The 12678-nt window shown below is 38.7% G+C and overlaps 1 protein-coding gene across 2 annotated transcripts in view; it reads right to left on the reverse strand.

Moving 5' to 3' along the window:
* ENOX1 (ecto-NOX disulfide-thiol exchanger 1) overlaps positions 1 to 12678 on the reverse strand; it is a 573843-nt gene that overhangs the window by 446729 nt on the left and 114436 nt on the right. For both annotated transcript variants that reach the window (XM_063697309.1, XM_063697308.1), the window contains exon 2: positions 8454 to 8519. In XM_063697309.1, coding sequence (XP_063553379.1) covers positions 8454 to 8484 — 31 coding nt within the window. In that variant the 5' untranslated portion in view covers positions 8485 to 8519. The remainder of the gene's footprint in view (positions 1 to 8453; positions 8520 to 12678) is intronic.

Genomic DNA, 12678 nt, shown 5'->3' on the forward strand with positions numbered 1-12678 from the left:
CTTATTTTTTCTACGTTATTTTCTATTCTTTCTCTTTTTACTACACTTTCTGGAAAATTTCCTTAATTTCACCTCCTAACCCTTATAAATTCTGTTGTGTTTCATGGTTATAATATCATGCCTTATCTGTCTGGAGATACTGATGATATCTTTTTTCAGATTTATTCTTCTGGCCGGGCACTGTGGCTCACACCTATAATCCCAGCATTTTGGGGGGCAGAGGCAGGTGGATCATTTGAGGCAAGGAGTTCAAGACCAGCCTGGCCAACATGGTGAAACCCCATCTCTACTAAAAATATAAAAATTAGCCAGGTGGTAGTGGCACGCGCCTGTAATCCCAGCTACTAGGGAGGCTGAGGTGGGAGAATTGCTTGAGCCTGGGAGGCAGAGGTTGCGGTGAGCCGAGATCACGCCACTGTACTCCAGCCTGGACGACAGAGTGAAACCCTGTGTAAAAAAAAAAAAAAAAAATTTTCTTCTTCCTATTAAGGTTGTTTCCTCCAAGTTGCTTTTTTTGTTTGCATGCTTTAGTTTTTTTCTCTCATGATATCAGACATTTCCTTAAATGTCTCACGATCCTTGGCTGTCTGAGATATTTAAGGGCCGAGCACTAGAAGGTCCACAGAAGGGCTGGGAGTGTGGTTGTTGATATAGGATTTATTTTAGAATTGTTCTGGCTAGGCCCTTCCTTGAGGGAATCCCTGATATCAGTATCCTTGAGTTCTATTTTTAGGTTAAAGTCCCAGGGATGTTTCCTGGAGTTTCCTGTAGGAAAGGTATCCTTAGCTGCCTGTAGGCTAAGGAGCAGAGAACAGAAGGTATTGTCATTCTTGGGATTTGGTAAATCAGTGTAATCCACAATCTACCACATTTCAGGACCATATTATACCACTTTTAACCTTTCTGATACTTCTCAATCCAGAAACCTTCTGTTTTACCAACTCTATAGAAAACATAATCTTCATCCCTCTGTTGGAGTGGAGGAGCAAGTTTCCTCCTTGTATAAAGTTAGGAAGCAGATCTGAACTTTCAACCAATACTTCTCAACTGTATCTCCACTCTCCCTTCCAGGGGTTCTTGTTCCTGAGTTTTTGCAGGGTTCATCAGTATAATTTGGGTTACCTTTTTCCTTTCTCCTCTGCTAGATTAAAACTTCACTTTCTCAGGTCTGCTAAGTAAGTTAGCACTCATCCATCTATATCCCAAATCCCAAAGTGCTGTAACTGTTGCCCTATTTCTTTGCTCTCATCAGTGTGTGCCTTTTAAAATAAAAATCCCTTAAACATCATTTTAATGAAGTTTCAAGAAGGGTCAGGAACTAACACATGTATTTATCCTTAATCTGAAAATGATGAGTCAGTCTTTATCCTTTTGCATTGACATTGAAATGGGGATTACTCTTTTTTGTTCCCTCAAAAACATTAAGCCAAGGCCCAACATTCAGGAGGAACAGGAAATAGAGAAAATAGCAATTTTTGGATTTAGATGAAACTAAATTTAATAATTGCATGCTCTTATAAACTAGTATATCATTGCCCTAACGATATATTGGACATTGTGGGAAATAAAAATATGTCTCTATTTCAAAACAGTCTCTAAAAATTCTGAAAAAGATGAACAATTAAAGAGGTCCTTAAATTGATAATTAACCTAAAAGAGAGTATTCAGAGAGAAAAATCACCAGGCAAGGAAGAATGGTAAAAGGCAAACTCACTGGAGCAAAAAGGACCTTAAACTCCATTTTGAAAAATAAGTGTTACAGACATTTCTTCTGCAGAGTTTGCATAATGTGTATTAGGTATAAAGTGATCAATTGATTGGAGAATACAATTTATTTTATGCAGACTAGGGCTCCTGGCATAAGGAAAAAAAAAAAAGCTCTTCTGCTTACAACACAGCTGCTTTAAGGTCTTTATTCTCCATTTCTCACAATAGTGGATCATTAAGATGTTGAAACAATTTTTTAAAATACCAGCTTGGTTCACTACCATCTTATAAAAAGAGATACAATAAAATGCATTTTTTCGTGATGTTCAGGTTTTAAAGTTATACTTTTACAGAGATAGAAAATACCATTATTATTTAAATAACTTCAGGTAAAACAACTTTGTTTATTGTGCCCCTGCAACTCTCAAGTCTCCAACACTATTTATGCCACTGAAATAATTGTCTTTATAGCACAGCTTTTGATAATGTGCAGTTTTAAGGACTATATTGCCTGGAGCAGAACTGACTTTAATTGGATGGACATAGATATGAGAGGATTTGATGCAGAATACTGTACGCATTGCAAAATGGGATGACAGAATGAAGAGACAAATCTGTCTTCCCCATAGGGTCTGGGTAGGAGGCTGGTGGAAGTTAAGTATAGACGGGTGTCTGGACAAGTCTGAACACAGATGCTTTCAAAGCCAAGTAGTGGGGAATGAACTCTAAAGTACAGTGAGCCCACAATTTTGTAGACAACAAAGAGACATTGATGTTTTCTGAATAAAGAGTAATGTTGTTAAAATGATATTTCAAAAAATGTAATCTGCCAATACTGTATAGGGCAGGAAGTCTGGTCACAGAAAACAGTTAAGACACTAAATAATACAGAGATCCAAAGTCATGTGAAGCTGGCCTGGATTCCTTGGCAGTAAAAATGTGAGAGAACTCACTTCAGAGCAAGAATCAATAAAAATGAGGGATCTACATTTACAGTACTATAGATATAGGCAGCCCAGTAAAAGAAACGGGACTGAATTAGGACTGATAAAAGGACTTACACTGAAGTAGTTTTTAAACTAAACCTGTGATATCATTTGGTTTTCAATTCAAGAAACATTTACCGAGTATCTACTATATGCAAGGCATGCAGTCTTTTCTCATCATTTGTCTCATTATCTTAGAAGCCAAATGTAAAAAATTCCAGTTAATTAATTTCACAGACTGATTGATGTTCTTCTGTAAGAACAACAGATTGATTTTTTTTTATAGACAGCAATACTAATTCTTCCATCATGTCCTTCTCTTTCTGTGCACATAGTCCTATCGACTTTGAGGCCAACTCAATACAAAAGCAGAAGAAAGGCATTAAGAGAACAAGGTCCATTAGGCCCAATATTGCCTCAATTACTTTAATTCCATTATTCCTGTTCATATTACTTCTTTAATCAATAACTCTTTTCAGTTTTTCATGTTTACCCTTTTCAAAATCACAAGTAATAGGATTACGGTCTTTTGAGCTCAGTGGCAACAGAGTTTCATAAATATATTTCTGAATTTGTGATTGTCTCCAGATCTGCAACTGAGAAGTCTTAAATTGAATCAAGTTTTCCAGAGGCCATTTTATTTAATAATGCAGAGCATCTCCATGCAATATAGGTGCTTTTCCCTGTTATTCCATTTGTCACTCACTGTCAAAGACAATCACACATGCTGAATGGCTTTCTAAGTATCTTCTTCCCACGTCTAAACCTTTGGGCAGTTTAACTGGTTTTCAAACTGCATCTCTTTTCTGTACATATTTCTGACTTTGGTTTAATGTAATCCTTCTACCTTCACTGACAATTATTCTTCCCTCTAAGAGTTTCATCTGGACATTATGTTAACTACTACCCCTTCCAGATGACAATTAATCAATCCCTCAGTTCTACCTCTGTAGCAGCCTTTCAAATTAAAGGAACTCTGTTTTCCTCTACCGTTTTAACAAACATCCATGCAATGTCTACTATTAATAAATGCAAGAAGCTGCACTTCCAGCGTAAATAGGATACAAGATAGGTATATGGCCCTTCCCTTCAACATGTGGATAGTCTAAGAATGTTATAAAAATAACTTGTGATAGATAAGAAGCATGAGAAAATTGCAATATGCAGCATCTATTCAAAGTTCTGGAATTCACAAGGGATAAAATCATTCATGAGTAGAGAAAAGTTTTCATAAAGGATATGAATTTCAGTGAGGTCTTAAAGGAGGGAAGGATTTTGAAAATGGAATCTAAGAGAGCAAAGTAACCAATTCTGTGTGAAAAGCAAAGCAGGCAAATCTAGTGGAGTAAATGATTCAATGGAGTAAATTAAAGAGAGCTTGACTTCCCTTTGGAAGCAGTGAGACCAGGACAAGGGTGAAGCAGTGAGACCAGGACAAAGGTCATAAAGGAAGAGTTTGGCAGGATATAAGCACTCTTTCACACAGCCATTCTCCCTGCAAGGAGCAGGATGAACTGAAGACATACAAAAGAAGGCTCAACAATGTGTCAAAGGACCTTCAAGATTTGATTTCTGCCTTCCTATAGAGTCTCATCCAGCCCTATATCCCTCTTCACACTTTATGCTCCAGCAGTACCTAAACAGCATGGAATACAGAAACATGCCCTGCCCCCTCATACCACTCTGCTAATCTCCCCTCTGTTTCATTTAGAATGTTCTCTCTCTACCACTCATCTCCTACCAATTTCCATTCAAATACAATCTTCTCTATAAAGTATTTCCTAATTGTCCCAAGCCAGTTTAGTTGCTCTGTTTCCTATATAAAAGGTATACTTAGTTTTATATCTCCATCATAGTCATGCAAAAATCATTGCTTTCTCCCACATAAATTATAATATACTTGATACTATGCCCAGAACAATTTTTGGCACACATCAAAAGGGTACTACATGAATGAATGAATGAACGAACGAATGAACAAACAAAACAGAGTGGTCATATGAACAAGCAAGAAAAAGGTAAGAAATGCTTGGAAAGGATAATCGTAGACTTAAAAAAAGGAAAGTAAAAATATGAAAGAATTACAGAAATTTGACAGAGTTTAGTGGTAACTAAATGTAGATGAAAGAGAATTCCAAGCTTCTGAGTTCCCTGCCAAAAGCCACTGCTCTTCTTCATCATTTTTATATTACCAGCTCATAAGCACTTAACATAAACTCATGATTTAAATAAAGCAAAGATGGACCCATCAGAGGGAGAGGCAGAAGATCCTACAGAAAGCAGACATTAAGATTCCTATTTTAACTGATTTGTGTACAAAAATTTTCTGAAAAATGTTGATAGAATTTTGAAGTATAATTTGTTTAATTAATATACTTTCCATAATATAATAATTACATTCTAATGTCAGAGATCTAAGAAAAACTTACCATGTTAATTATTAACTAAAAAGACATAAGAATCATTTTTCTCATTTGCCCTTTTTTAAAATCAGAGTTTAACAAGTTAGCAAATTATTATCAAGTCCATGAGAATCTTATAGCTGAGTTTTCAGAAATGTGAAATTAGAGAATGCAAAATGGAGTAAAGACAAAGCAACAACAATAAAACTTGTTTTCCATGTTCAAGGCACCTGAGGTTTTATTTCTGGGTTATTTTCTCTTTAATAATAGAGAAGTGTTAGATACACATAAGTTAATTATTAAAATAAGACTTATTGGGATGTTATAATTGTTGTAGCACACACTGTAGAGTACTTCACTGGCTATTTTGGGACAGCTGAATTACTAGAATATAATTGCTCACTAGGCCCTACCTGCAGCCAGCAAGGGCTGGCCCACCATCACTCTGTTTGATCACTGTATAACCAAAACAAATTAACTGTTTCAATTTTAATGAAACCTATAGACATGCCCACAAGCCACACTAGGAGAGTTCATGTGAAAAGTTATGGGAGACCTCTAATCAAGGGTAGTAAGCTCTTGCATAAAATGGAAAAGAAAAGTAAGCAATGGAGAGACACAGGATGAAGTTATACATCTATATTTGGCATTTGGTGGAACTCTGCCTGCATGCATCACACATGCCATAAATATTTGCTGTTTGATTTACCAATTTTCTTAGGACTAATGTCAGAAAAATGCTAAAATGAATTTCTACTTTCATTTTCATTTTCTACTGCCTGTCATCATTTTATAAATCCACTGCTGTCTAAGCCAATGCTATCAGTTGGCCATAGGACAGCCTGCAGCCCCACCCCCAGGAACACAAAAGCTCCTGTGGGGCTGGAAAAGCTTGTAAGTAAATGATTCCACCTTCCTGGAGGCCTGGGCCTGACCCACACAGTCGATCTCTAGACATTGGCCTGCCTGCTTACAGCAGCTCCACACAGCACTAATCCAGGGGCTTAAGTGAATTTGCAGGGCTCCTAAAGATGCCTACCTCACTCCTAGGAGGAGATCTGCCCTGGACTTTCACTCATCTCAGCAGGAGGCTCCCTTTTGCTATTAAAAAGGTAATCCTTTCCCGGAAGTAACAGCAGACATGGCTAGAAAGCACTACCCCAAGAGGAAATAAAGGGTTTCCCAAATAAGCAACTCTAAAGAACAGATCATTTAAGTGCTACCTTGAGACCAGTATCCTAATAATTTATCAACACCCAAATCTGAACACTCAAAAGATAACTTGTAATAATGTTGAGCTAAGGATGCATAAAGAAGGAAGAAGACGCGATTAGGGCAGATCTATTTCAGGATAGCATTTAGAGATTAAAGCCAGAGAAGAGAATGTTAAATTTAATAAGTGCAAAGCGATGCAGCTGGAAAGAAAGAATAGCCTGGCTAAGTATGATTTAAACGGTATTGAATTAGCTGGAAAGATATCTTGATATACTGATAGAGGCGGCATGTAAATTGGCAGTTCAACCTGCGATGCCAACAGAGACAGCAGTACCGGCTCACACAAAGGGCTATAATTTATAAAAACCCCATCTGCTACTACTTTTAAAGGAAAACTCTTATCTCATTTACGAGGTTGTTTAGCCTGGACTAAACTGAGGGCAAGAGCTCCCTGAGGACAAATGCCAGCGTAATATCTGCCCACCTCTGGTCACTGCACTTTGCTTTGTCAAATTAAATTTGGCCATGGCCTTTATAGTCCTTGCCATTCACTAATTCAACAAATATTAAGCAGCAGGCACCATGCTAGATGCTTTAGGGGTATGTAGAGGAATTCACTTCAGGCATGCCTTGAATATATTACAGGCTCGGTTCCACACAAACTTTTTGGTTTGCCAGTGCATATAAAGTTATGTTTACACTATACTATACTCTATTAATTGTGCAATAGCATCATATCTAAAAATGAACACACCTTAATTTAGAAATCCTTTATTGCTAAAACAATGTTGATACAGGAACACAGTGTGGGCATGTGCTGTTGGAAAAATGATGCTGACAGACTTGCTGGATGCAGGGTTGCCACAAACCTTCAATTTGTAAAAAAACATAGTATCTGCAAAGCTCAATAAAACCAAGTGAAATAAAATGAGGTATGCCTGTACCCCTGTAGTGCTATTGGCTGAATTGTATACCCCAAAAAGATGCTGCAATCCAAATCTCTCATACATATGAATGTGACATTTTTAGAAATAGAGTCCTTGCAGATAATCGAGTTAAGATAAGGTCATTAGGGTGAGCCCTAATCCAATATGACTGGTGTCCTTACAAAAAGGAAACCTGGACATAGACACAGACACACATGTAGGGAAGACAGTGTAAGGACACAGGGAGAATGCCATCTGTAAGTCAAGGAATGCCCGAGGCTGCCAGAAGGTAGAAGAAAGGCCTGCAACAGATTCTCCCTCACGGCCTAGAAGGAAGCAACCCTGCTGACACCTGGACTTTGGACTTCTAGAATCCAGAACTGTGAAACAATAAATTTCTATTGTGTAAACCAGCCAGTTTGTGGTGCTTTGTTAAGGCAGTCAGATGAGACTAATACAGACTGGGTCACAAAAGAAGCAAGTCCAATAACAAAATTGCCATGGTCATCAGAACTCCTAATGTGGGTCTATCTATGGAAGCTTTGGCTCAGTTAATGGGTCCAGGTTTGGTCACTGGACGGTATAGATCACTGTCATCCACGTCAGTTCTATAAAGGGCATCAAAGAAAAAGATAGCTCATATCCTAAGGAGAGACTAACCCAATGGGGACTGTTTAATCCCCTAAGAAGTTGATTAGAAAGAAACAGAAGCAATAAAGGTTAATGGAAAATTAATCTCAAGTGACCTGTTTGGGCAAATCAAAGTTGTGAGACATGTACTTATTTCTAAACAAAATGCAAAGGAAATTTAGAAGGATAACTTCAGATAAAGGGACAGAGATAAGACTTTAATTAGAAGTCTTCAATATTCATGTATTTACATAAGTGTTGAAAAGATAAAGGTTTCATGATAAGGTGATAAAGATGAACAATGGTAGTACCTTTATGAAAACTCTATAGAAGTTGGAAAGAGATTTCAAGTGACCAGTCCTATTTCCTTGCTGGCTGTTTACAGAGGCCCTGTCACAGGTACTTTGTAAATGCTCCCAAAATGCATGTTAGTTCACTGAGATCTTCTGCCACAGGCCCTCTGAACCCCAGATATAACTAAGACACACATTAGAGAATGATGCCAGAGGTATAATTAAACTACATCCCTTCCCATATGGTGACAACCAACCTGCTTGCTATTTGTGGTGCACATACCATCCCTTTACCTGAGCATGGTGAGCTCTCTCTCCTCCACATATTATAAATACGACATCATGCTGGCAGCAAAGGACCTGTAAAATAAAGGCCATCTTGTTAGAAAAAACTTCAAACATCAATTTCAGAGAGCTGACTGAACATATATATGTAAGCAGATGCAAGGTTTCGCCTGCAAAGTTCGAGCTGAACATAGCCCTTTCCATTTCTGGCCACTGCAATTGAATGCCCTTGGAGAAGGTCTCCGCATGGTGCTAACTTGGTAACAATCAATAAATGTGAAGGTCTCATCATAAACAAAGCCTCCGAACTGTCAATCTTTCAAAGAGTATTTCTGCTTTAAAAGTAGTCTTTGTTGCTAAAGTAGCTACACTAAAGCCAGTGCTAGGGCCAGGGCCTCCCAAATCTAAGAAAGCCTAAATAAATAAAGCTGTGTGTTAATTAATGGCAGTACAATCTAAAATGTCATTCAAAAGCAGTTTTAGGGGTTGACTGGTATCAGACGTACTGTTTTTAAGTGTGAGAAATTCTTGCAAGTTTCCAAATTGAAATAAGAGTTACACACTTATAAGCTTTCTCTCAGGAAATTTGTTGTTCTGCAAACTATAAAGTGCACCTAGATATTTTCATAGGATAAATCCCAACTTTATTTTCTAGAAAGTATTTTAAAGCCTTGTTACTCAGAGTGTGGTCCACAGGCAGCAAAATCAGCCTCACCAGTGAGCTTGAAGTGCTGAATCTGAGAACCCACCTGAGACCTACTGCAACAGAATCTGCATTTTAACAAGATCCTCAGATAATCCCTTTGCACATTAAAGTCTGAGTAGCATGGTTTTAAAGTGCCTTATACATCAGGCCTGTGAGTGCTAGAATCATAAGAAATAGGTTGCCCCAAACTTCAAGACCATCCTCTGGTATCTAAAACTTAATGGAATCACAATTCCTCTATTATAATTGCATGAATCTGGAAACAAATATTCTACTAAACTCTCCAGAAACACCTTACATCTGGCTAAATCTCTTTTCTTTCCAGAACATGTAGACTAATTGTAAACAGATAACTAAAAGCATAGCCAAATTTAGAAGTATTTTACACTCTAAAGACATCTGTAGACATCGAAGACAGACAGACATTTGTTCCATAACTAGGTGCTCAGTAATAACTAATACTGTGTAAAGAGCCCCAAAGTGGAAGGATAAAAATTACCACATGGCACGATAGATCTAACAGGGAAAGGTCAGCACAAGAAGCCAGGGGCAGGGGAAGGTACTGGCACACACTTAGAAAGTACCTGACCCAGGTGGGAAACACTGGGAAGGCTTCCTGAGCTGAGTATTGAAAAAGGATGAGGAAAGATCTTTCAAGAAGCAGTCCGCCTACAGGTATAGTGAATGAGGGCAGGTCACTAGACCAGCAAGGAGTCAACTACCTTATTTCAAAAAAATATCTAAATGTGATTTTATCGAGTTTTTTCAGCTTCTTTAATATTTGTATGCATGAGCTATAAATGTGACAGCCCTTAGGAACACGTCTCTTCCTTTTCAACTATCCTACAAGACAAGGAGGAATGGCAAACATCAAACACAAGATGCACTACTCAGAAGTCGGCTGCAAACTGCAAGGGGGCAGGAATAGCAGAACTGTACCTCCACGTTTGCTATTTGATCACACAGAGTGTCAATGAAACTGCAACCAGCAATACGGGGACCATAAAGAGAATCACATTAAAGTTAATACAAAAGTCAGGAAAATGTCTTCAGCAAGGGACACTGGCTATTTGGCAGATGCCCTGCTGGGAGTAATTGAAGGCTCTCAGTGTGACCAAAGTATGCACTCCCCTCTCTGAGCCCTTCTCTTCTTCCTGAATTTAAACAGTTCTTATCCCATCTCCTTCCCCCTCATTTATTCTTGCGATTTCTCTGACTCATTTTCCTTCTCCCTCACTACCTCCAAGTGCCCTCCTATCTCTAATTCAACTCCCTTCTTTTCCCTTTCAATCTGCCCATTTTCTCACCCCTTCCTTTTGTGAGAAGGAGCTAAGGGAGAGAAGGAAAGACAACCAAACATCTTTTTTCCCTTTTTTCTTTGCTCCTTTCCCTTTTCTTCACTAACATCCTCACATTTTTATTTCCCTCTTCTATCCTCTCTTTTCTTTCCTGGAATCAAATCCCTGTTATCAGTACATAAACTGTCTTCCCAAGCATAGAGCTTAGAAATGATAGGAAAATTGCTCGACTCCTAGACTGTTCCGTTGTAATTCTTGGGAGTTCTCGGATTCTCCTAACCCACTGCCAGGTCAATGATTGAGAGAGGAAAGAAAAACTTTCAAAACCTAGCATTTTCTTAGCATTTCCTAAAATGTAGAACAATTCTGGAGTATTTGGCTGCTGTACTGAAAGGGGATAAAGATGTAAAACATACTAGACCAAAGGTTTCATTCTACCCCTGGTTCTCCCTAAGTGTATTTCCTCCAACCCACCATGAAACCAACTCTTCTGTTACTCTTATTCCTCTTTCTGCATATCCCCCAAACCCTCCTGGAATGACTGAAACACGCTTCATTACCAGTAAGAGCCAGCTAAATGACAAGGCAGGAATTAACAGAGTGCTTCTTTACAATGACACAGAGTAGCACACAAAGAGCCTCATTTAATGCCCCATCAGGAAGCCTTACAAGTTACAGCTTAATAAATATATGAAGATTATCATAATATAGAAAACATCTGGTACCACTTCCCACATGAAATGCACTTATGGAGAACTCTACAGAGTAGGCTGTGATATGGCAATCTTGCATATAGCCTTTGAACTGCAGAAAAGCAATTTGGCTTCCTTTAGGTATTTCACTCTTTATTTTCAACATATGAACTATGAATGAAACTTTGTAGGCAAATCTGATTTCCCAATCTTTTTATTCCAGCCCCTAGATACCATATATGCCCCTGAAATAGAGTACATATTCCCAAAATATTTGCAGAATGAATGAGTTAACTAGTCAAACAATCACTGGCCAATCAACATAAGCCTTAAGACACAACTGAATTAAGTATTTGAAGGAAAATAGGGCTGGGAGCGGTGGCTCATGCCTGTAATCCCAGCACTTTGGGAGGCTGAGGCAGGTAGATCACTTGAGGTCAGGAGTTCGAGACCAACCTAGCCAACATGATGAAACCCCACTTCCACTAAAAATACAAAAATTAGCTGGCATGCCTGTAATCCCACCTACTCAGGAGGCTGAGGCAGGAGAATTGCTTGAGCCCAGGAAGTGGAGGTTGCAGTGAGCCAAGATCGCGACACTGCACTCCAGCCTGGGCAACAGAGTGAGAGTCCATCTCAAACAACAAAACAACAACAACAACAAAACACCAGTATTTGAAGGAAAATATCACACAATAATGCGTTTTGAAAATTTCCCCTAGATTTTTGGTATTGACATCTGATAAGATCTGGCTCTGTGTCCCCACCCAAATCTCATCTCAAATTGTAATCCCCACATGTTGAGGGAGGGAAGTGACTGGATTAAGGGGGTGGTTTCCCCCATACTCTTCTCGTGATAGTAAGATCTCATGAGATCTGATGGTTTTATAAGGCAGTTTTCCCTGCTCTTGCATGCTCTCTCTCTCGCCTCATGCCATGTAAGATATGTCTGCTTCCCCTTCCACCATGATTCTAAGTTTCCTAAGGCTTCCCCAGCCATGCAGAACTGTCAGTCAATTAAACCTCCTTTGTTTATAAATTAGCCAGTCTCAGTTAGTATCTTTATAGCAGTGTGAGAACAGACTAACACATCATCTAATCATAAGGTCAATATAGGGTCTTGGATGTAACTCAACTCTCAGAACTAGAATGAAAAGAGGTGCTGCTTTGGGCAGAGACACTGAGCAGTCAGATGTGTCAACATTCTAACAGCAAATGAATAAATGGAAAACTCTAGAAAGCAAACAAAAGTTCTCGAAAACTACAGCAGCCTAGAATAAATTAGTCAATCCCTCTATTTGTTCCCATGATACTCTTTATACATACCCCATTATTACTGAAGGTCTCATTACACCATTACATTTCTTCAAAGGTTTCTGAGTCACCCTGGGAAGTGAGGACCTGATCACAGCCCACTACGATTTCCGAGGCAAGCCAAAAAGAAACCTCTAGAATAGATCTGCTCTACAGATCAGGAAAGGGACTGGAATCCTATTTTGTGGAAGGGGAAGAGGAGACATGACAAGTTGAGCTGTGTC

The sequence above is a fragment of the Gorilla gorilla genome, chromosome 14 (assembly GCF_029281585.2).
Source record: "Gorilla gorilla gorilla isolate KB3781 chromosome 14, NHGRI_mGorGor1-v2.1_pri, whole genome shotgun sequence".
Lineage (NCBI taxonomy): Eukaryota > Metazoa > Chordata > Mammalia > Primates > Hominidae > Gorilla > Gorilla gorilla.